Consider the following 25,674-nt stretch of genomic DNA (forward strand, 5'->3'; position numbering starts at 1 on the left):
TCCCTTATATACTGGAAAAGCTAAAGTTCATCTTTGGAAAAATGACTACAGTTCCATGTTCTGTATTTTCTTGCAAAGCAACAACCAAGTGCTTTATGTTCCCAGAGAGAGGAAACTGCTCTGTATGATACTAAGATTAGGGGAAAAGACTACCTAACATGGGCTGAGCAGTGCCACAGACGGTGAGAGAAATCACCAAGTGCCTCAGAAGAAATGAAAGCAATTATCAACAGGGAGAGACTGGTGTGAGCAGCTCACGTACCACATAGGTTGGCCACGTGGCACTGTGTCAATTTAATTGACAGTGTTTTTCCTTCATGTCACACAAAATCAGGGTATCAGAAAAATCAGTGGTATCTTCAGTTTGACAAAATAGAGTATCAGCTGTGTATGCATCTCCCCCACCAGACCACCAGCCCCCTGCAGGGACCTTGGCTTTTTCAGCACCACGCAGAGAACCTGGGTGCGTGACTGAGCAGACACAGCAGACCCCAGCAGCCAGGATGTCACAGGAGGAGTCACAACCTTAATACCCATTCCTCCTTAGGTGACTTTTTAAGAGACCAAGACCAACTAGTAAATAATTTCCACAAAACTATTCTAACTTCAAAGAAGGCAAATCAAAATATCACTTATTAACTGTTTAATGTTCATGATCATATTTTTATGGCTAGAGTATAGCTTTGAACTCATTTCAGATCTTACTTTGATCCATGCATAGTCACGTTCCATGTACTTATACCCCTATTACATGAGTTGGAACACAATTTACCATTCTAAGTGTTTACTGAGGCTCAGTGCTGAGGTATCCTTGCTGATATGATACATTATTAATGGCATCTGTTTTTTTATTTACTATCGCATCCTTGATTGGGACTGCATCACCTAATTCTAATATTGTTCCTGTGGTATGGCTTCCAGAGATACATGGTGGGGAAAGCTAGGAACTACCAGCATCAAATATGATTTTTATCTGTCTTCATTAAGGAGTTGTAAAGTAGGAGCCATCACAGCTTAAAGCTGGGGAAAGATGACTTCGTGGAAAGCACACTGAATTGTAGTTTCAGAAATGCACTCTGTCCCTTGCCCTGTCACTGGCTTTCTCTCTGTGTGACCTCAGGCCAATCCCGTCTTCCTTCTGGCACTAGAACTACAATGTCTCCCTGTGAAGCGACGAGACTAAACTAACACTCCCTAAGTTTTCTTCCAGCTTTAATTGACTATTATTCAAACCTTAGCTCTTTGCCTGGCAAAGTCTTCCAAAAATTGTCATTGATGTCATAGTAACCTGGGCCATTATTATTCCTTGAATTTGACTAGAGGTCCTGAGAAATCAAAAGGGGGCCCCACAATTGTTGCCTCCTTTGGGAAGCCTTCCTTGGCTTCTACAAAAAGAAAATGCCTTCCCCGTCTCTGCTCCGTGGTGTTTTGTTGTGCCTGCTGTTGTGGTGCTTCCCACCCAGTGCTGTGAATACTGGTTCACACACCTGTGTCCCCTAACTAGACTCTGGATGACCGAGGGCAGAGACTGTGTCCTGGGAGCTTAGGGTACATGAATGAGTGAGAAGCAATCACCCTTTAAAAAAGATAATGCAAAAAGTTCTGATGAGCTCTTCTGATAAATAACAGTGCCATCGTAATGAACTGCTAAGGGCTACACTCGATTTTTCTAGAGCAGGTGTGCTCAGTGAAGTCCCAGGAGCCAAGGGGGCTCCCACAATGCAGATTCACTCAGAACCTAATTTTTTAAATTGCATGAAATCAAATTAAGTCATGGTTTTCATGAGTGTTTCCTTCTTCTTTTTAAAAATTTGAGTGACACTAAACAAAATGGAAGATTGCCTATAAAAGTATAAGTTTCTAGATTTTCTAAAAAAATTTTGAAGGCTCAGTCAATTCTGAGCCTACATTTCAACAGGGCCACCACTGGCCCATATGATAACTTTGTACAAATTAGAAAAAGGTGCCCCTTCCTCCAGGCAGGCCCAGTCCTGCATCAGGGCCTGTGGCTTGGGAAGGGAGCATGAGCTGACCAGTAGCCTCCTAACACCCCAATGGCCCAGGGCCCTTGTACAAAGCATCCTCTACTCACACATCCCTGGCCTTGCTCTGCTCACGGCCTCAACTGCTCAGAGCCGAGTGGCCGATGCCTTGTTTAAAAAGGCATATGCTCTCCATTTCTCACCACTGTAGCCTCTGCAGAGGGCACTAGAGTATGTGTGATTGAAGCTCATGAAAACCATGACTTATGTGATTTCATGCAATTTAAAAAATTAGGTTCTGAGTGAGTCTGCATCAGCCAGTCTTCGGGGAACCATATAACTAAGTAGAGACATTTGTCTAAACTTCACTCTCTCATTGTCTGGAGTGAGGGGCTGTATATAATATATTTGAGTGATGACTTGTGAAGTCATAATCAGGGTCAAATGTTTTTGAAGGGAGTGAAACTAAAATAGTTATGTTACCTCTCCTGTAGGACTTTTAAATCTGTTATCATATTCTGTGAAATAAGTCGGATATGTGGAAGTAAGTTGCTTACATGTGGAATCTGAAAAAAAAAAGATACAAATTTTATTTGCAAACTAGGAGACTCACGGACATAGAAGACAAACTGCAGTTACCAGGTGGGAAAGGGGGAGGGAGGGATAAATAGGAGTTTGGGATTAGCAGACATACATTACTATATATAAAACAGATGAACAGCAACGACGTGCTGTGTAGCACAGGGAACTGTATTCAGTTTCTTGTAATGAGCTGTAATGGAGAAGAAACTGAAAAAATATATATGTATGTATGTATATGTATAACTGAATCACTTTGCTGTACACCTGAAACTAACCTTGTAAATCAACTACACTTCAACAACAACAAAAATTTCTGTGTTTGAGAGGCCCAGCTCCTCTCATGACGAATGATGTATCTTTGGTTAGTATCTACCTCCTTACCGCCATGACTGCTGTTTACCGTGTAGATTTAGCCATGCTTTCTCTTTGACATCGTTGCCCTGTTCTAACAGTCCTTATGGAGCTCTAACATCAGGTAGAATTCAGGAAGAAAAGGTGTTTCGTTCTTCGTGCCCATGCTGATTCCCTTCTGGTATAGCATCTAGGTTCAGCTTTGAGATCAGGTGGCAACAAGGAGAAAGTCTTGGGGTAGAATTCAGTGTCTTGGGCAATAGTAGGAAGGTTTGGTGGAGTGGGTCCAACCTGGGTTTAATCCAACTCTTGCCACTTACTGGGTCATCTTGAAGTCATAACCTCTCTGGTTAGGAAAATGTTCCTAACCCACAGAATAGTTTTTAAAAAATCAATGAGAAATTTATCTTAAAACAGTTTTTCAACAAATAGAAGTTATTTTTCTTCTCCTCTCTCAACCCATCTCCTGTCCCCCAACCTTAATAACAATGTCAAAAATCTATTCAAGTTTTCTTTCTCCTCTTTCTTTCTTCCTCCCTGTCCTTTGTATCACTGAGGGACATAGCAGATAGACTTACATTCAGACTAGGGTATATATAAGTGTCTGATAACTGGAAAAGAATTATTTGCGTGTTTGCTGTATGTAAAGCATCAGACAGGATGCACCGAGGTAAAGGACTCAGGGTCTTCCTTTGAGGGGTTGACAGTTTAACTGAGGACTAGTGAGGAACTCTTTTGGAGCATGATGTCAGCATAGCGCAGGCTAAGCCTAGCAGCTGATGAGATGGAAAGCAGTCTCAGAGCGTCCCCTGGGGCCAGGCAGGATAAAAGGGGAAAGGAGGCTGGATTCCAGAAGGAAAAGGGAAGAGCACAGAAGAAGTTCCTGAGGCTTCAGGACAGTCCAGGGGGCAGTTGTCTCCCGGTGATTTCTGCCTTTGAGGCCGGTGTTGTTCTGCTTAAACCTTCTGTGCAGATTAGGGAACAGAAGCCAGAAGCCCATTAGGGAGGTGGAGAGTGCACACACTTGCTGGTAGCAGTTACCCAAAGCTGAGCAAACAGGGCCCAACAATGTTTTCCCTTTTAATTTTTTTTAATGGTAACGTTTGTTTTCATCTTATAAAAATTTACAAATATGGAAGAACTCAAAAATAAAAGCAAATGTCACCCCAAATCTTAAATCAATTACACATCTAAACTCTCAACTTTTTTTGCTGTGTTTATTTCATGTGCTGTATTTTATTCATAAGCCCATCCATTTTCTTGACTCGTAAGTGTGCACACAGGGTCTTTCGGGTTTTGTTTTACATATTTCTTTTGTTTTCTAAAAATCAGGACCTACTCCTGAGCCCTTATTTTGTAACTTGACATTTTTTTATGTATCAATACATCACAGACTTTTCCCATGTTGTTAAATAGTCTGTATAATTTCAAATGATAGCATAACCTATTATTGTGGTTGTACCCAAACTCAATCACCTATTTTTGGGCATTTCATATAGTACTTGTTTCATAGGGTGGCTGTGATAACTGACTTTTTTGGGGAGGGAGGGGGCTAAAATAATAGAAATGTATTTTCTCACAGTTCCCTAGGCCAGAAGTCTGACATCAAGGTGCTGGCAAGGGCCATGTTCCCTCTGATGGTGCTAGGGGAGTTTCTGTTCCTTGCCTCTTCTGGTGGCTCCAAGCATTCCTTGGCTGGAGTACTATTCAGCCATAAAAAGGATGAAATCCTGCCATTTGTGACAACATGGATAGACCTCAAGGGGATTGTGCTGAGTAAAATAAGTCAGATGGAGAGAGACAAATGCTGCATGATTTACTGAAATATAAATTACATCATACATAATAATTAAATAATACATAAATAAATAAAATAAAATAAATGAACCAAACCAAACCAAACCAAACTAAATCAAACAGAAACAAACACATAGATAGAGATAACAAATCAGTAGTTAGCAGAGGGGGAGGAAGTGGGGTCGACTTTTGTTTCAGAGTAATTAGAACAATGCCTGACACATAGTAAGCACTATAAGTGTGCCTGCCACTATTAATAGCTGAAAATTTCTCAATATTTCAGACAACAATAGTAATAGCCTTCTCAATACATTTTCCCCACATCTATACTTAGCATTTTTTTTTTTCAGTGGAGGTACTGGGGATTGAACCCAGGACCTTGTGCATGCTAAGCAGGCACTCTACCACTGAGCTACACCCACCCCCCTATGCTTATCATTCCTGTAGGCGGTTTTAAGTTTATATCGTCAAATCACCTCCAAAAAGTTGTACCAGTTTATGTTGCATCAGTTCTGTGTGGAACTTTCTGTTTCTCCAAACCCTTGCCAACTCTGAATATTATATATATTTTTTAGTCTTTGCCAAGTTGGGAGGCAAAAAAATTCTTTGATTACTAGTGAGGTTCAATATTTATTTGTCACTTGGAATTCCTTCTTATCAATTGCTGATACATACCCTTTGTCCATAGGGATGCTTGCAGTTTTACTATTTCTTTACCTAAATGAGATGAACTCTTTGCCACATATGATGCACTCATTTCCCCTGGTTTGCCATTTGCTTCTTAGTTTTGTTCTTGGTGGTTTTACATACAGAAGTTTTTATATTTTTATGTAATTATATATTCATTGATATGACATTTTGCCTTTGTATCTTAGAAAGCTATTTCCGATCTCAAAACCAGATTAAAATACTCACCTTTTATTTTCTTCTGGTTCTTTTATGGTTTTTATATTTGAATCTTGAACCTCTCTGGGCTGATGTGGTTGGGTGGTGTAGGGGAAGAGCTACTTTTATTTTCTTTCCCAAGTGCTGCCAGTTGTCTCCAAACCATTGAGCAATTGCTTCCCACATCCAACTCATTTAAAAAGTCATCCTTCTAACATGCTAGACCTTTATATATGTCCATTTGGGTCTGTTTTTATAGCCTTTTATACATAAGTGTGGGTTTTTTTTTTTTCAGATCAATTCATTTCTGTTAGGTTTGCTAATTTTACAACTTACATTATTTTAAGGCAATACAGGACATTGAAAAAGAATGGGCCAAACCCACAGAGGAGCAGAAGCAGAAATTAGAAGCTCTCCGGAAAGAAGACAACCAAACAAAGGTGAATGAAATATTGCACCAAGAGAAATCTCTTGGAAGGGAGTTAAAGAAACATATTGGAATTGAGCTGTTTCTGTAATTTATAAACCCTTCAAGCACCAAAAATGGGGCTTTTTTAAAAAAAAAATGAGACTACCTTCATTGATTTTCCTTTTTATGAAATTAATAAAGGCTTACTGTTTAAACATTCTAAAAAATACAGACAATATATTGTGAGTCCTTTGCCAAGTTAATTAATGTAGACCCTCAACGTTATTTTTAATGACACAGACTATTCCATTTTATGGTTATGTTATCATTCAGCTATCCAATTTCCTATTATTGGAAGTCAGGTTGTTTCCAGGATTTGCTGCTATAAATCACTTTGTCAGCGAGTGCCATGAGGCCCAGGACTGAGTCTAATTTATACATACCCTGTGTATTCCCAACATCTGGTGTGGTTCCTGGATGAAGGTCCCTGAACATGCAGCCAGCATCCTGTCTTTGAATATACATTCTATTTTCTTTTATTCTTTAGGATGTATTTCTAAATGTCCATTTGTAAAGTTTCCATGAAGATGGTACCAACTGACATACCCTGTTTCCAAGCAGTGGATATGAAATCTGACAAACAAGATATATTTTAGCAGAGGAAATGGCCTTTGCTTCATTGGGTTGTCTTTTTAAAACAATTCTTTATACTTAACAAATGTTCACCACTAAAGCATTGATTTTTGAAGAAAAAGCAAACAAAATTTAGAGGACTCATTTATACTTAGGTTGATGTAGAAAGTAATTCTTCAAAGTCTGCAATATTTTGAAAATTTTATTGATGAACTGCAAAAAAAAAAAAAAAAAAAGATGGAGGAGAAAAAGCATATACTGCCAAAATTTAGTATTTCCCTGCTGGGAATTCCACCACAGCTTTGTCATGGAAATTTTGGAATTCAACTTCTCTGTGTATTTGTCAATTTCTGTAATTACAGCCTCTATTTTGATGGGTAGCATCTTGCTGCTACTTTGGATACAGTTACCAATTCTAAGGGCATTTCTGCTCTATAAACTTCTTAATTTAGTAAGAATATTGTTTTTAACTATGATGCTATGCTGTGCCAAAATGTGTATTTTTGCCACAAAACAAATTTTATTTTCTATGGTGAATATTTCCCATGATTTTTACCATACTGTTTTACTAGTGGTCTTTTGAAAACTTTACTTTGAGTGCATGGATTTAGTCCTATAAACTTTTTCTGCATGTTGTTCAAACTCAGTGCTTTAGTGGTTGGCCAAATCTAGAGAAGGAAAAAAGAACACAGTGAAGTAGAGGCCATTTCTTTTGTTAAAATATGTCTTGTTTGTCAGACTCATATATACTGCTTTGGGACAGGGTATATGTGGGTTGTTTTTTTTTTTTTCATCTGAAAAAAATGGAACCATTATTCAAGTTATCTTAAATGATTTTCTCTTGAGGCATCTAAGAATACTGCTATAAAACCGGCATTATTTAAATGTTTGTGGCGTTCTGCTAATGGAGTCAACACACGAACAACTATTGCTTTATGTTAGGTACATGTACAAGAAAACTTGGAGTTGACAAATGAGTGAAATTAATTGAAAGGAGCAGTCATTTGCTCTAAATCAGAGAGAGGGGCTAACTATGGCCCATGGGCCACTGTTTGTATAAATAAAGTTTTATTGGCACACAGCCACCCTCATTCATTTGCCTATTGTCAAAGGCTGCTTTGGTGTTGGAGCAGCAGCGGTAAGTAGTTGCAATAGAGACCACATGCCCACAAAACTGAAAATATTTACTATGTGGCTCTATAGAACAGTTTGCCAAATCCTGATCTGAACGAAAATTTATAAATATCTTCTGCAGTTATACATGTTAAATTATCTTTTTCAGGTACAGTCTTTTTAAAGGAACTGATTTTCAAGTAGATAATCCTTTTAGATTTCTGTCTTCCAGTTTTCATATAATCCGTATCAGTGCACCCCCTTTGAATAGCAGATGTCAGCAAGCATTTTGAGCAAGTTACTTACTCGTCATTTCTTAACTTCATTTAAAATACTTTCATCTCTTTTAGAGCATTGCAGCCAACGGTTTATTACAATTTTTTTGTGTTACTAAATAATAAAATAAACAATTAAAGATTTATACTATATAATAAATGAGAACTTTTGTAGTAGGAGCCGTGAAACTGCTCTGTGGCAAGATCACCCAGCCCCCGTCCCCACCCTGCCCAGGTAGCATTTACTCACAACCTGTCATTTCTGATGTTTCCCACTGACCCAAAAGGAAGTCTAGCAGCTTCATGCAGCTCCTCAGTTGAATGAATGGGCTGCAGCACAGTGAGCAGGTACGACGTGTGGCCGGAGGGACAGTGGCCTGGAATCCTTCTGCCACCTTGTACCAAGAGTCAGCCATCCCTCACCACATATGTCTCAGCACATTTCCCAGGTAGCTCTTGAAAGAGAGGTGTAAGTTGCCTTCTTCAGGGGAGGACTGGGAAAGAGGCAGGTTGTTACTGCGTGGTCTTCTTTCTGACTTAACCACGTGGTAAAGTGGGAACACTTCTCTGAACACACATCTCTCACCCCATCAGGCAGGAGCCTGCGGAAGGCTAGAAGAACAAGCTGGAGGGCATTAAACTGATATCAGGTGACTTGAATGCAGTCGTTAATAACCACTTTGTTAGAAAAATGACAAGTCCTCAACAGACATTAACAGGACAGGATGCCAGGACTGTGGGTGTGGACTGCATCTATCTTCTGTTCTTAAGTCACATCATAAGCAGAGGGAAAAGCTAAACCTTAGACATCACATGAAAGTGTTCCGTTGGTGCTTTGGGGCGTGGAACCCCACCAAGAGAGCAGATTCACTCTTGCTCTCTCCTCATTGCCATTTACAAAACCCCTGTCTCTGACAACCAGCACCACCAGTATATACAACAGCCTGTGAAAATGAACTGCTTCCCTCCTACCTTGATCTCAGCTTAGTTTAAAAAAAAAAAAAAGCATTTTATAGGCACATTTTTTGTTTGTTTTGCTGCTATAATCTTCTGAGATAAAATCCTATCTACTCATTTGATTTCATTCTACTCGTTTCTCCCTTCATCATTCACGTCGACTATTTTCATTCCCACTGTTCCAAGCACTGTAGCAGGAGCAGGGACCCACCATGAACTTGGGCAGCCCTTGTTGTCAGAGAGTGAAAGGGGCATTGCCTTCATTTATATCCTCCCGAAGAGAAAGGTGCTTTCACTGTGACTCCATTCTGTGTGTGCTGTCAGAATGGCGGTACCTCCTGATGTGAGATTTTCGTCCTCCTCAAGTGGTCTTCTGCTTCCTCCACCCCCAACCCCTTTTGGAACAGTTTTTGGAGCTGTCCCAGGAGGTTCGGCACTATGGATATGTGCAGCTGGATCCCTGTACCTGTGACTACCCAGAACCGGGCTGTGGGGCCGTAATCTCTGTTGGCAATAACGAGATCAGCTGCTGTGTCACCCTGCCTGATAACCAGACCCAGGATGTCATTTTCCAGATGAACAGAGTGAAGTGCTGGCAGGTCACTTTCCTTGTGAGTATCTTAGCACCTCGCCGTACCCATGATTTAAAGCCTCCACCCACGATTTAAAAATCCTAGTGTTCTTGGATGATGACGTTGGTACTGGGGAGAGAGGGCTGCCTTTTGAATCTGAACCTTGAGTGGACTGGCGTCTAAGCCACAGTGAGCATCACCTAGTGGTAAAACCTGTCTATTATCTGGTACCCAAGTTCCCCACCCATAACAGCAGAGACACCAGTCTTCCCAACCTTCCAACCACAGACTTCTCTACTGCTTGAAGGATGTCTAAAGTAATCACACCACTTAGAAATAACAGCTACCATTATTGAGCACTTAATACGTACTCAGTACTGGCAAGACCTCTATGCTTGGAAACTGGACGCTGACCAGCCGAGCTATTCTTAACAGTCCCTGGCATCACACCTACACTGCTGTCTCCTCCCAGAGAAACCCTTCTGATCAGATTTATTGAGTGCCTACTTTGTACCAGGTGCTGTGTGGGCAATGCCACATCTGCTATTTAATTAATTTCTAAAATAGAACGCAGTGAGCTAAGAGGGATTGTCTGCTTTACACAGGAAAGAGAGGTTAACTAGTAGAGGACAAATGCACCCAGGTGCTAAATCCACAAACCCCCGGGATGTTTTAGCTGGCTCACTGCTAGGTCACTCTGTGACATTTGATACGGTCAACTGTCTTCCTTCCCAAAACTCCCCCTCCTTCATCCCTTAACTTTGTGGGTTGCTCCTCCCTCTGACCATTCCTAAAATGCTGGTGTTCTCTGGGGTTCCATTTCTATCATTTTTCCTCTACGTATTCCCTGAAATCAATTACCCAGATGCCTGTCAAAAGGTCCATAGTTCCTACTGAATTCTGGACATCTTCACCAAGGGTTTTATAGACGCCTCAATTCAACCTTTCCCCAAACCAGTCTCATTCTTTCCCTCTCACACCTGCCCGAAGCTCCTTCCTCTCATGTCCATCCCAGGCTCCCTCCTCTCATGTCCATCCTAGCGTTCTTCCTCCTGTGTTCCCTGTCTTCATAAGTGGGACTTCCGTGACTGCCCTTTAATTGCCAAACCATCAATCCTAAAACCACCTCTGACTTTTCTCTCTTACCTCGCATGTTTAATTTCTGACAGAGTCCCAGCCCTTCTGTGCCCCTGCTGTCCCTCAGGACTCTCCCGTCCCGCCTGCCCTCACAGCTTGGCCTCAACACTTCCTGCCTAGATGAAACCCAAGGGTTCACCAGATGATCTTCCTTATGACTGTGGTGATGGTTTCCTGGATATATGCATATGTCCAAACTCTTCAAATTGGGTACATTCAATATGTGCAGTTTTTGCATATCAATTATACCTCAATTTAAAAACACACACACATAAAACAAGGTTATATATTGATCAGCTGATGAAAATGTTGTAACCAGAGGTTCACAGGAACCTAGACCTGTATTTCCCCTTGGGCTGTGTTTCAGTCCACTAATTCAGTGCTTATGGTGACTTTAGAGAACATGACTACTGTAACTAATAAGAACTGACTGCGTTTGAAAACAGAAACAGACTCACAGATGTAGACTACAAACTTGTGGTTGCCAAGGGGGTAGGATGGGAAGGGACAGACTGGGATTTCAAAATTTGTAGATACTGACAGGCATATGCAGAACAGATAAACAAGATTATACTGTAAAGCACAGGGAAATATATACAAGATCTTGTGGTAGCTCACAGAGAAAAAAATGTGACAATGAACATATATATGTTCACGTATAACTGAAAAATTGCGCTCTACGCTGGAATTTGACACAACATTGTAAAATGACTGTAACTCAATAAAAAAAGAAAGAATTGACTATGTTTAGGAGGTGAAAGTATAAATAAAAGCAAGGGATTGATTACCTCAAAAAATAAGAGCATTACACGAATATAGCCATGCTCTGTGCAGCCTTTGGGGTTTTCTTTACTCAGCATACATTTTTGGAAATTCATCCCGCTTGTTGGTACATCAGTAGTTTGTCTTTTGTTATTGTTGCTGAGCAGGATTCCATGGTATAGGATGGCCAAAATTTCTTTACACTCACCCAATGAAAGATATCTGGTGGTTTCCAGTTTTTAGCTATTACGCATAAAGCTTCTATAAATATTCATGTATAGGCTTCTGTCTGAGCACAAGTCTTCATTTCTCTGGAATAAATGCCTAGGAGTGCAATTGCTGAGTCATGTGAAAGTTGCATGTTTAATTTTTTAAGAAACTGCCAAACCGTTTTCAGGGGGGCTGTATCAATTTACACTCCCGCCGGCGATGTATGAGCAATCCAGTCTCTGCATCTTCGCCAGCATTTGGTGTTGGCATTAGTTTTTATTTTAGTCATCCTGATAAGTGTGTAATGGTATTTCATTGTGATTTTAATTTGCTTTTCCCTCATGGCTGATGATGTTGAACATCTTTTCGTGTGAGTATTTGCCATCTGGGTATCTCAGCTGAAATGTCTTTTCATATCTTCTGCCCATTTCCTAATTGGATTGTTTTTATCTCTCTTCTCAATTCAGCAAGGCTTCTGGGTTCTGTTTGGGTTCCCCCTCCTTGCACTGCGTCCTGGAAACTCCTCCAGGCAGTAAGCTGGGTGGCTGTAAAGCTCACCTTGTTTTCCTGCTCTCTGGGTTAACAGGCCTGCATTATCTGCTGTTCAATGTCTGAAAATAGCTATTTCCTGGTTCATTTTTTACATTGATGCGGCCAGATTCATATTTGTAAAATATAAATCTGTGCTATTATCCAGCTTTTAAAATCTTTTAATAAATGCTTCCTGCCCTCAAGATAAAGTCCAGACTCCTTAACTTAGCTTATAAAACATGTAACAGTTAGGGCTATTTCATGGCAAGCAGCAGAAACCAAGACTTCTGGCTCTAGTGGGAAAAAAAAAGATATATTGGAAGGATATGGGGTAACCCACTGATTTAAAGGAAAGGCTGATGCAGAGACTTGAGATGGTCAGGAACCAGAGGAGCTCAAGGTTTCTAGAAAATAGGAATTCTTTACTACCTGCTCCTTGGGTCTCTCTGCCCTGGAATCAAATGAGGGGCTCAGAGAACATTTGTCCAATTTGTCCATTTGTCCAGTTGGCCTGAGTTTGGGTCATGTGTCCCACTCCAGGAGGGCAGCATTTCCTGACAGACCTACCTAGAGAGCCACAGTGGAGAGGGAGGTTTCCCCCAAGGGAATCTGAGATGTCGGTACTAGAGGGGGAGGGATGGATGCTGCACAGCAAAAATCACAGGTGCCTCCCACCAGGCATTCAAGATCTGGCCCTGCCCTGCCTCTTGAAGCCTCTTTTCTCACTACCCTCAACATCTTGCAGCCTGTACTTCAGCCACACTGCATTGTCTTTAATGTACCAGGTTCCCTCATGCTTCAGAGCATTTGCACTTGCTTTTTCTTCCACCAGGAACCCCTTGTGCCCCTCCACTAAAAACCATAACAAACTTGCATAGTTTCTATTTCTGCTCAAATACCTGCACCCCACCCCCCAAAGCCTTCCTTTACCCTCCTGGTCTGAGTTAGGTGTCCATCCAAGTTACTTCCATAGACCTGTGTTTGCTTCCCTTGTAATACTTGTTACATCAAACTGTGACGATTTACTCTCATGGCTCCCAGTAGGACTGATAGTTTCTCGGGAGTAGGGACAGTCTCACTTGTTTTGATATTTTTCCCAGCAGGTAATAGCCACTTAAATTTCTGTTGAAGGTCAAATAATATATTTTCCTCTGCAGGGTTCTCTGCTGGATATGGATGGGCCCCAGCAAACTCTCAACCAGAACTTAGAGCTCAGATTTCAGTACGGCGAGGATAGTCACTGGCAGTGGTTTGTTATTTACACCCAGCAGGTAAGTTCTCAGGGCACAGCAGGAAAACCTTCTGTGCCAAAATGCTCTCTTGCATGCTGGGATGGACAAAGCACATCACCGTAACCAGCTGGAGCAGAGTGCTGGCCTGCGACTCACGCTGTGTTCGGCCCATAATACCATTTCTTTTGTTTGCTTTTTGTTTTATTTTGCTCGTCACCATAGCTTTCATATCAATTAGAAATGAATGAGTTCCAAGTAACAGAAGACTCAATGGACAGTGACTTAGACCACAGGTCGGCAAACTTTTTATCCAAAGACCAGATGGTAAATATTTTACATTTTGAGGTTCATATGGTCCCTGTTGCAACTGCTTAACTCTATTGTTGCAGCACAAAAACAGCCACAGCTAAGACATAAACAGATGGGTATAGCTGTGTTCCAATAAAACTTTATTTACAAAAACAGGTTGTGTCTTAGACAATACAAATTTTTATCATCTCACTTACTAAGAATGCTGGAGGTAGATGAGTGGCATCCCTATAATTCTTTCGACCTTTTCCAAGTTGATAAAAGCTGTCCCTTTTATCTGGAAGGCAAAAGCCTCACCCCAAGAGCCCCCCGGTTGACTTTCCATTATGTCTCATTGGCCAGAACCATGTCACATGACCACTCCTAGCTGCAAGAGAGTCTGGGAATCAAGCATTTAGCATAGAGAAATAGGATTCATGATCAGCTTAGAGTAAGCATGAGTCATTGCCTAGAGCTGGGTACTTTGTCATCCCGAAGTCAAGATTCTGTTATGAGGGAAGAAGGGACAATGGCTGTTGAGTTGAATTAATTAAATTTGAAATAATTGAAATTAAAAATCCATTAAAAAAAATCTGATTTTCTAAACACCAAATCCAATTGACAGTTCTTTTCAGTGGGCTAACTTAAGCTATTCCAATTTGAAATCAAAACTACAAGAGTTCTAAAACGAAACCAAAATATTAAAGTATCCTTTGCATCAACATTATTAATATCCCTGGTGGTCACACTAACTTTTGTGTTCCATGGAGCATTCTGGTTTCAGGCAACCAAAGCTCTGTTTCAACTTTCTACTAATATGGTAATAGATATTAGCGTTCTCTGAAAAACACATAGTTTCTAAACCAAAATCCTAGGTCAAAGAAATGGTTCCCCGGGTTCACCTTAAATATGAAAGACCCTTAGGGAAATGGTAGGATGGTTTGCTGAGGCAAAATCTGCAGTCATTTGGAGAGACACACAGATAGTTTGGCAGTGAAACCACCCCTTTACCCCAGAATGCTAAGTGCGGGTAGTTAAATTTTATTATGGTCTTTTAATCTAGTCTAGAGCAAATGAGTTTAAGCCACTATGAAGAGGTGCAATAAACATTCTTTTAAAGGATTCCTAGTAAGGTCTTATTTCCTTTGGAGTGTGGGTTTATTGACATGCACCTGAGGGGTACTTCTGCAAAAGGCAGAAATGTGGCTTGTGTGCCTTGCAAATACAAAAGAGGGCTTGGCCCCATATCTTCCTTAGACCCTTTAAACAAACCTCTGTCCCTTTGTATTTCATAACCCTCACCTGGCTTATAGCAGAGTCCTAACCTGTATGGCTCTGTGCATTGTACAGGACTAGGGAATCAGTCCACACTGCGTGGGACACCATTAAACACCCTTCCTCGCCACGTCAGCTCAGAGGTGGTTGTTTAACCATTTCGTACCCTGGTTCTGGTAGGTTACATACATTACAGATAAACAGGGTTAGTTCTTGGCTAAACCAGGAAGGAAGGCAAAATCTGTTTTTGTATATAAACCCCACGTCTGTGCCTCTTTTCCTTATTGGTGGCAGCCCTTTCCTTTCTCTTCCCTCCTTTCTTTCCCCTTAAATAAAATGCACCCCTATCAGGCTCTACAGTCCTGCAAGACTCTGAAAGGCTCCCTCTGTGTAAGCCACTCGCCCTCAAATTCTACTTTCCGTGGCCTGTCCTCCAGGAGTTTTCTGCATTGGCTACCACCCCAGCCTGAGCTTCCTCTGCCTCTCCTCCCCGCTCCAGTGCGGTGACCATCCTTGAGCACAACTTACCCTAAAGGTCTACATCCTTGAGCTCTGAGCTTCAGTTGTCTTAAACCTTAGTAGGGCCAAACGAGCAAAAGGCAAGCCGAGAGCTGAGAGCAGGACAAGGAGAGAAAAAGGACCCATGGTAGAGGAGCAAGCTCCCATTAAGATGGCAGGGAACCTTAAACTTGGCACGTGGGGGGAAGCTCCTGGGAAAAGGAAGCCCCAGCTTTGGTGCAGCAGGACGTGTAACGTGTATCTCGGCACTAACAGTGATGAGCCAACAATAAGCCACAGGTAATGCTGGGGGCAACTGTCAATCTGGACAGCAAATGATTAAAAATACCAGAAAAGTAAGAAAGTGAAGAAAAACAAATAATTTTGTTTTTATTTCAGTAAAGGCCATAATGTGCTAATATATTCTTTCAAACAGGTTACTACTTATGCCTTAAGTCTCTCAAGCATTACACATACAGTTAGTTATAAGATTGACCATCAGCAGTTGTTTGGATTACAATAATAAGCAGTTTTTATTATTTGTTGCTCATAAGACATGAGCTGTTTACAAAGTAATTTTAAAAATGGGATGTGTTAAGGGAGTTTTAAAAGGGAAAAATATTAGTAATGAGATCCCAGACATTTTTAATCTGTCTTTCTAAAAATGTACTGTAACTATGTCTGTGTAATTGAGAAAATTTATGGTTACTTGCTAATTACATCTTATGCAAATTTATGAAAGGTAAAGGACTCCAAAATTCTTAAAAGCGTGCTATTGGAGGGCAGGGCTCAAGATCTGCTTCACGGTATGAGATGAGAAGGAAGATGATGAAAATATCCTCAACTGACAGTTCTTTATTTCTGGGTTTCTCAGGCTTTTTTGCTGAGTAGCTGCTTGAAAAAGATGATCTCAGACAAGATGGTAAAGCTAGCTGCAGAGAATCCAGAAATGGTAAGTGCTCTTATCTGTGTAGATATTTCACTTTAAGTTTCCACCACCAGCTGACACTAAACTACACTGATGAATTCCCTGGATCAGTGGAGTCTGGTCCTCCAGGCAGGAACCCAGCTGCCCAGATGTGAGCATCTCTGCCCTCTGGGAGCTCAGTCTTTAGAATTCAAGCCATTTTTTTCCAACGAGAAGTCATCCTTGGATTTCTGAGAGTTCTCTAACCCTCTACTCTGTGTCCTTGTATTTCTACCTTCCCCCAAATGGAAGATTCCAGGTTTACCATAGAAGCAACATCATAAAGATAGGATCTTGAGAGGTCTTCGACACAGCCGCCATGACCTTTCATAAGCTCTGTGATTTAGTCTCCAGAAAGAATTCACAGCCTCTTGATATTTCCACTGTGCCAAATTAAGATGCCTTTAGCAGTTAGGAGAAGCCACCAAGTAACAGAAGCCTTCAAGGCTATAATTTTTTTCTCAATGTAAAATTAAACTTTGTTTTTCTAGTCTCCATCTCTTCAATAAAGGCCAGGTACTCATTCAAAGTGTTGGTGCTAAGCTGTAAAAAGGGTGCGTGGGATTTTAAATTTTCTCCTTCCCTTGTCACCATCATGATATAAGCATGTCCCAAAGAAGATAATACAGTTTGATTTTTAAAAATGATTACAAATACTACTGCTTGGTTGATGGTTACAAATATAATTCTTTTGCAGACTAGTACACTGGTCTTTACAAATACAACAAAAAATATTTGAAAACTTTCCTTAATGTTTTAATTTTAGTCTTTTATAAGTGAGTGGATAACAGCTTTAGTTTAACATTGATCTTTACTTGACTTTGCAGCATTTTTCTAAGAAAAAAATTGCATTTTATACTTACTTCTCTTTCTTCTAGAACTGAAAATATTTTCCCAGGGAAAATTAAATTCACTGGCCCTTGGTGTTTGAACAATTCAAAATGTACTAGAGAGTAGCAAATCAAAGCAATAGAAGAATCAAAGATGCTCTTTTTAAAAGAGCAATAAAATCTAACCTCCTAGGCAGGATGGACCTTCTTAGGCTCCAATTTATATATATATATAGAGAGAGAGAGACAGACAGACAGACAGACCTATATATTAAGAGAAAAATAATTAACTAAGGCAGCCCCATTAAAAGGAGGAAGTGATCTCACATGTGGTTGAATAAAGTGTAAGCTACGTGATGCAGGATATACTTGTACAATGAATAGCTAAAGAGTTTGCTCTCTAATAGGAGAAGGTAGTAATCTATTTAAAGTTTTCAAGAAGAACAACCATGCTACCACATTCCTTAGGTTTGCACACAAATTGAAATCTCTAGTTTATCCCTGTGGCTGATAGCGAAATCAGCATATGAGCCAATAAAACTTGTATTGCCTTATCAAAATACAAAACAAGTTTGATTTCCACAGACTCTTTATTTCTTTCCTTATTTCAGTTCTTAGAAATGTTAAGACCCTTCCTCTCGAAAATTGGATGTTGTAGGAATAGTCCACATTTCAGTCTGGAATTTCATCTACAAATCCCTGGGTAGAATGGGACCATGGGAGGGAAACAGGACTGATAGAGCAGCTATTGGAACTTCGACTGAGTTTTGGACCTCTTCACAAGTACAGCTGATGAGAGCAAGTCATTTTACGAAGCTTAAAGTAGCCATATAAATGTTTGACATTAACTCATTTTCTAAGTGAACACAGAAAGTCTGAACTGACACCTATCACTTACAGAAGGCTTGTATGCACTGAGATACAGAGGTCTCTAATTTGCAAGGCAGAATAAATTCTAAGATTTTGACAGCTGTAAAGGATCTGGGGAGGGAAAGAGAAATTGAGGAAACTGTAACCAAAGGAGCTCCATAAATAAAGCAGATGGTCCCTGGGGAGATTAAATAGTACTGTTTTATCCTAGTAAGAAGGAAGCAATGAAAGAAGAAATTTAGTGCTAACTTAAAGTTAATTAGCTTAGTTAGCTTTAGGCAGTAAAGGTAAGACTTAAACCATTTATGAAGAGATCATTAATATTTTTTTTAATGGAGGTACTAGGGATTGAACCCAGGACCTCATGCATGCTAAGCAGGCGCTCTACCACTGAGCGGTACCCAGCCCAAGATCATTACAATGTGAAGTCAAACAAATGCAATAAAGAAAATATAAACATACAGCCAAAAAACATGTTAAATTCTTAAGACAGTATTAACTGCAAACAAGAAAGGAGAAAAAAAAGTGTAACATTCTTCTTAGAGTTCTGCTTTTACAAAAAAACTAAAATTTTTTCTTTTGTAGCATTTGCTACTTTTAACTACAACAGAATTAAAGGATTATTTCATTTGAAAATAAAGTATATTGGTTAGGAGTATATTTGGCTGCTTATAACAAAAACCAAATTAGGCAAAATAAGTGTCTTGGACAAAATAAACATTTGTTTCTCTCTCACCTAAAGGAAGCCCAGAGGTAGGCAGTCTGAGGCTTGGATGGTGGCTTCTTGATGTCACCAGAGACCTTTCTGCTCTGCCATTTTCAGTGTGTGGCCTTTACCTCGTGTCCAAGATGGCTGCTGGAGCTCCAGTCATTACATCCACATTCTAGGCAGCAAGTATAAGGGAAGTATGCAGAGGGGTCACCTCTTTTCTTTAAGGAGGAGTCTCAGAAATCCCACACAGAATTTCTGCTTGCAGCTCTGGTTACAGCTCATTGGCAAAGAGTTAGTCACACCACATGCCCACACCTAGCTGCAAGGAAGTCTAGTAAAGGTAGTCTTTGTGCAGATTATGTTGTCTTTCCAAATAAATTTGGGTGTTATTGCTAAGAAAGAAGGATGAAATGGACAATGGAGCAGGCTACCAGCCATCTCTGCTACGCGAAGAAATCTAAAAGATGCCAAGAAGAGGAAGCTGATGGATTTTATGCAGGAGATGTGTCCCTAAGGAATTTTCTTTTCTTTTCTTTTCTTTCCTTTCCTTTCCTTTCTTTTCTTTTCTTTTCTATTCTTTTCTTTTCTTTTCTTTTTGACATATAGTCAATTTACAGTCCTAAGGAGTTTCTGAAAGTGCATTGTCATCAGTATTATTTGTATATTAAGCCATAATTTGAACACATGAAAGGTATCAGGAACATGCTGGTGAATAATTTTCTGAATTGAAAAACAATTTCTATTTTTAATAATCTATGCCTGGTTTGATTGTTTTTATTAGTCCATATATCTTTACCTTATTAGGTTTACTTAAAAGTGGGTCTGGATGTCTCAATTGGTTTTCTGAAAAATGGCAAAGAACAAAGTGGCCTTCTGATTCTGGCTTGCCTCATACCTTTACCCTCTCCCCAACTACCATGGCTATACCTACTTCTCTCGTCACTCCTCTTTCATTTGGGGCAAGATCAAACTATGTAAAAGGCCACTGGGTTCGGAAAGTGGTGCTTTGAAGTATGTTCCCATTATACGGTGGGAAGGGAAAACACCAGGAACATCCCAGGAATGTCAGCCTTTGAGCAGCTGGTCCAGTTCAGCACATGGAAGATGTACAGACATTGCAGCCATCGCAAGAAAGGTCTAAGCCGAGCAGGGGGAAGTTACTGTGCAGGATAAATGGTCCTCTGATTAACAGAAACTGTCTATTGATGAGAGAGAGTGTGGGAATACGGCACTATGAAAAGAGGATTAGCTTTCTCCCCCAACGTTATTTCCCCATTATATAAAATTCATAAACTCTCTATATTGAAATAAGTCAAGGAAACAGAATATATCAGAAACTGCTTAACATGTATCATGGGTTCTATTTTATTTATTTCTACCTAGGGAGGGGTAGAGAAGGAGACTAGGAGAGAGAGAAATTCCAAGAGGCTCCCCCCAACTTCGTATTTCATTGCACAAGACTACTTACAAACTATAATGTAATATTGTAAAATAATAATAATAGTAGCAAAACACATAAGGCATCAGAGTATTAATTCCCCATTTACTGAGACTTAATGATGATTTTTTAAAGTTACTGAGCTAGGCTTCAAATATGTGAACATCTCTATTAAGAATACTAACCTAAAGGAAGTCCTATGTATCCTTCAAAGCAGTGTATTTTACTGCAAAATTAAGTTAACCATAGTTAAAAGATAATGCTCTTTTGCAGTATCATGTTATTTATCCCATTATTTTGAAATGCCCCACTCTGTAGTCTCATGAATAATAAGCCATAAAAAACAACTTAGTTAATTCACGCCCTCATTCCATCATTCCCAAATGCCTGTATTTACCAGGCAGTGGCTAGAAACTGAGGACTCCGTGTCCAGTTTATATCTGTTGGAGGAGAAGGGCAATCAGTAAAGGGATACTGCGGATTGGAGAGTGACAGGTGGAGCTGTGTACATCATACATAGTTGGTTAATAGTATTTCTTTGGTTTTTCTGTGAGAAGAGTCTAAGAACACTTTCTCCTAAATCCTGGCTAGGAGACTGACCTCTGTGTGCCGTGACCTTGCCCTCTGACCTCAAGCCTCTGAGGGGGGTCACCCATGGGAAAACCCAGTGAGATGGGAGCGTGGGAGAAAACTGAGACTGGGGTATTCGTTTCTGCAACTCTGTCACTGCCGGGTCCCTGTGGTTGGCCCGGCCCCCTGACAAGGGCCACGGCTCCTGTAGGTGACCTCTCCTCCCTGTTGCTTCGGCTACTCTGGTTCCAGTACCAGCTGTCCCCCCGCCCCTTCAGGCCTAGAAGTGGTAAGAATTACCCCCACCCACGCCAGCCCCTCACTGCTGGCCGCTGGGCGCTCCGACATCCCTTCACTGATTCACTTTAATCTTACCCACACCGCCACGAAGCAGCTCGTTTTAGAAGCTCCCCTCAGTTACCCCAGGAGTAGGCCATCTGCTTTCTGCCAGGCCCCTGACTGTTATATTAAGTCTACCTTCTGTGCATGAGCTGTGTTCAAGCATCTTAAACTTCAATTTGATTCTTCCCTTGATTAACGATGCCTTTTGATTAATCAAAGCCCCATTTGGCTTTGGTTCAACATACGGACTGGAGCTCTGTGGATTATTTCTGGATTTAGGAGTTCATTTCGTGCGAATTCCTTTTAAAAGCTATGTGAAAGCACAAAATCCATAGGCAGCCACTAACGTCAAACTTTGAGCTTCACTTAACTTCTGGGGACTCAACTTCTGTAACACTGAGATACTTGCAAACGAAGGGGGATGTGCAGATGACAGGCAGGTGTCCTGCTGACTGGCAGCCTTCGGGCCCATCAAGAGGATTACTGTGGAAGGGAAATGTGCTAGTTAAAGAGATTGTTTGTGTGCTCGCTTCTCCGGCTGTGCTGACTGACATTTCACTAATCTATTTAGCAGATTGAAGTTCCGGAGCAGGGCAAAAGCAGAAAATACCACGTTCAACAAAGCCAGGTCTGTGAGTAAAATTATGTAATGGATATATTGTAATTTTGATAAATCTGCCCGTTCCTCCCCCCCCCCCCCCGTTAAATAACGAGAGTCATTCTACTTTTAAGAATAAGGCAGAATTCTCTTTCTCAGAAGCTGCTCCATGGAGGCTGGTCCAGTTGGACAACCATCACACAAACATGGTGTTTTTACTGTGGCACCCCAGGGGGCAAGGAGGAATACTTTCAAGTTTTTATATATAGAAAACTTTCAAGAACACAAAACTCTTTAGTGATTTTCTTCTACACTCCATGCATTTTTTTGGGGAAAATCCTCTTTCTAGTTTGTATATTTTAGTTTCATGGACTTTCTACAATGAACTCTATAAAACAGCTTTTATAACATATATATATATATATTTGTAACTTTTATAACAAAGTTTATAAACTACTTTTGCAAGCATTTAGATCTGCTGTGCAGATAACAATAATAGTAAAAATCATAATGAAAAACATTAATAGATACGCATCACCAGGCAGTGTTCTAAGCACTTCTTTGCAGATGAATGTGTTCATCGTGACCTGATCCTGTAAATCAGTTGAGGAAACTGGGGCATAAATTGGTGAGATGACTTGCTTCAGGTTGTAGTTATCAGTGGTAGAGGAAAGCAGGCAGTCTGACTCCAGGGCCATGCCCTTAACTCACTCCTTTCCAGGTTCAAATCCTAGTGTAGGTAAACGAAATAAAGGTGGCCTTTAAGTAGCATTTGAATGGGGTTTATTATGGGTCGAGCTCCTGTTACAGGGTCTGATGTGTCTTTTAAGATAGTGTAAGTACAGCATTTATAAGTGTGTAAGGTCCTTCCTTGAGTGAATAAGCACAGAGAAAAATTTTAAAAATAGAGTTAAATGCAGAGTTTTCACTCTTACATAACAACAGCATTTCAGACTGCTTACATCAGAGACAGGAGATGGGAACTCCACCACTTACTGTGTGTCTTCCAGCAGATCAAAAAACTAAATGTGTATAAGGAACTCTTGAGGTGCTTATTAAAAGGCAAATTCCTGGGTCTGACCCCAAAGGATGGATTCAGGAGATCAGCCTTTATAGGAAGTACCCCAATGGGAAGTACTGCACCGAGCTTCAATTTCTTTATCTGTAAAATACCGGTAGTAATCTCTCCATCACTTACGTGCATCCATTTCGCTGCAAGGTGATGGCATGGAGCTGTACTTCTCAACCTTGGCTGCATATTGGAATCACCTGGAGAGCTCTACAAACGAAGGATGGCTGGGCTGTCCACCCTAGGATATTCTGATTTAACTGATCTGAGGGGCCTGGCAGAGGAGGTTTTTTTAAAGCTTCCCAGATGGTCTAATGAACAGGCAGGATTGGAACCATTGTCCCTAGAACAGTGATTCTCAGAGGGAGGCCCCTCCACCAGCAGGGTCAGCATCCCTTGGGAACCTACTAGAAATTTAAATCCTCAGCCCCAAACTTACTGGATCTGAAACCCCGGGGATGGGGGCCAGCAATCTGTATTTAGGAAGCCCTCCAAGTGAGTCGGGTGCATGTCTGAGTTTGAGAGCCACAACACAACAGTCAGTAGGGATGAGCAGCAACACTAAAGCAGGCCGACCTCGCTCATGCTCCGGGCAGGGCCAGCATGTCAGAAGGGGGCCTGCTATCCAATTATATTGAATTCTACTTATTTTAGCCAGGCTTTATAGAGAGCTTATCCTGAGCTAGGCACTGTTATAATTGCTTTCCACACCTAACTCATTTAATCCTCATAAAAACCCAGGTATTATTATCATCCTTAGTTTGTAGCCAAGGGAACTGAAAACACAGAAAGGTTAAGTAACTTGCCCAAGGTCACACAGCTAGCAAATGATGGAATTAGTATCCTTACCCAAGTTGTCTTTATTTGTTGTTTAACAAATACAATTTGTTTGTTCCTTTAACCACTCTGCTGTGGGGCCTCTCCATTGAGACAAATCCCTTGTAGAAAAAAAAATTTTTCAGCTGCTCTGCCTGTTGGACTGTCACACATTTATTTCACCAAGGCCCAAGCCCACTCTCCACGGCCCTGTCTTTGGGATTTTATAAACAATGAAAGCCAACTATTCACTCACTGAAGGTCTGTAGCAACCATAACCTCTTAAAGTGTTTTTAAATAGTTGTAATACTTTTTAAATTAAAACTTTGTATTTGTGGGGGACGTACCCTAAAGATTTGGGGTGAAATTAACAATTGAAAGCCACATATCTTTAAGAGAAGGGGGAAAAGACAAGAGAAGCAGAGTTCAACTGTTGCCTGGAGACAGACATCACAGTGCCTGGAAAGATGCTCTGGACATGCCTACCTCGTCATCTCAGCACTAACAGATGCATACCTACCCCAAAACAAAGCTTCTAAAAACAACCATTGTTTAAACAAATATAACCTTTCTGTTGCCTTTTTAATGTTATTTTAACGTTTGACTTTTTTTTTTTTTTTTTACTATTATTGCTGCTATGGAAGTTGTTTCCTCTCATATATAATCTCTGATCTCTGTTTACTTTGCAGCAGAAAGCCTGTTCTAGTTTTCTACCAAGAAAAAGCAAGATTAAGATAGTTGAAGTTGACTGTGGTTTTGGGACCATAAAGGAAGATCTTTGAAGAGAAAGTCTGATTTTTAAAAAATGTTCTCAAAGGCCATCTTGACCGTGAAAGAGCTTGGGGGTTGAAAGTAGGCTTCCTGCCACCAACGGAAGAAGTGTGGCCCTTTCTCCTTTTTTTTTTCCACATGAAGATGGACTATATGCATCAAGACTACTTCAGAAGTCTGTAAATGTCAAGATTAAAAAGAAACACAAACCAAGGTTATGTAGTCTGTTTTTAATGACTTACAGATGACAAATGGGAAATCTGAATCAATTAGTATGAAGCTCGTTCTTTTTTTTTTTCCCCTTCCTAAAATAGATGCTGACCTGGCTTCATGAAGTCGTTTACACTTTCTGATACTGCATGAATGAAAGGCTCAGGATAAAACACCATAAGTGCATTTGGGGTTAAGTTCCGAAGACACGACTCATTAGCAGTGGCTCTAAGAAATGGAATCAATGAAAAAGAAATCTGGACTTCTCTGACCCACCACAGCCCCAGAGCAAGGAGGTGATGACATGCTGATTTGTTTCCTTACCTCATTCTGAGACTATCAATATGGATGTACTCAAAGTGGTAGGCTGCCCGGTTCTCTCTCCACTGTCGTGGTTGTATTCTGTCCTTAGAATACTGAATTCAGTTCAATAGCCATCATGCTATTTTGAATATTTTTACTTTAGAAAGCAGTGGGGCTCTGTACTCAGCATCAGATACCTTAGCTTTAAAATGTGTATTTTCTCGCTGGACCTTTCCTTATCCAGTTTCAGTTTATCATCATAATGAATAGAATGATATGTAGAATTAAGATCTCAATAAGGGAGAGGGACAGAGGAATCAGTATAATTAGATAAAGTGTAATATTCTAATGTTCTTTACTAACTGGGTTGTATAATTAATTATAAATGAATTATAAATATAAAATTATATTATAAATATCAAATGTAGTCTACTGAATATAGAATTCACTGATGAAAATTCTGTGAATGATTTTTTGAAGTGTAGAACTTGCTAAAGACCCATAATATTTATAAAGCAACATCTCTAGCCATAACTTCCAGTGCCATAAAGTTTTATATTTATATTCTAGGCTGTAGTAGGACATTTTTGCAAGAGAAAATCATAAACATCCCAAATCACCCCTGGTGAGTTTATTAATGGATTAGAATGCATTTTCAGATTAAAATGGAAACTTATCCTCTATTTTGC

At 40.3% G+C, this 25,674-nt stretch overlaps 1 protein-coding gene across 7 annotated transcripts in view; it reads left to right on the forward strand.

Annotated features, from left to right (window-relative positions):
• Positions 1 to 25,674, forward strand: part of SNX31 (sorting nexin 31) — a 63,694-nt gene extending 38,020 nt beyond the window's left edge. For 5 of the 7 annotated variants that reach the window (XM_032467771.1, XM_032467772.1, XM_006192817.3 and 2 more), the window contains 6 exons: positions 5,945 to 6,037; positions 9,392 to 9,595; positions 13,354 to 13,467; positions 16,364 to 16,441; positions 21,790 to 21,846; positions 24,391 to 25,674. In XM_032467771.1, the coding sequence (XP_032323662.1) occupies positions 5,945 to 6,037; positions 9,392 to 9,595; positions 13,354 to 13,467; positions 16,364 to 16,441; positions 21,790 to 21,846; positions 24,391 to 24,483 (639 nt within the window). In that variant the 3' untranslated portion in view covers positions 24,484 to 25,674. The remainder of the gene's footprint in view (positions 1 to 5,944; positions 6,038 to 9,391; positions 9,596 to 13,353; positions 13,468 to 16,363; positions 16,442 to 21,789; positions 21,847 to 24,390) is intronic. The other 2 variants (XR_004315134.1, XM_032467770.1) reach the window with 2 other exon arrangements.

Source organism: Camelus ferus, chromosome 25 (assembly GCF_009834535.1).
Source record: "Camelus ferus isolate YT-003-E chromosome 25, BCGSAC_Cfer_1.0, whole genome shotgun sequence".
Taxonomy (NCBI): Eukaryota; Metazoa; Chordata; class Mammalia; order Artiodactyla; family Camelidae; genus Camelus; species Camelus ferus.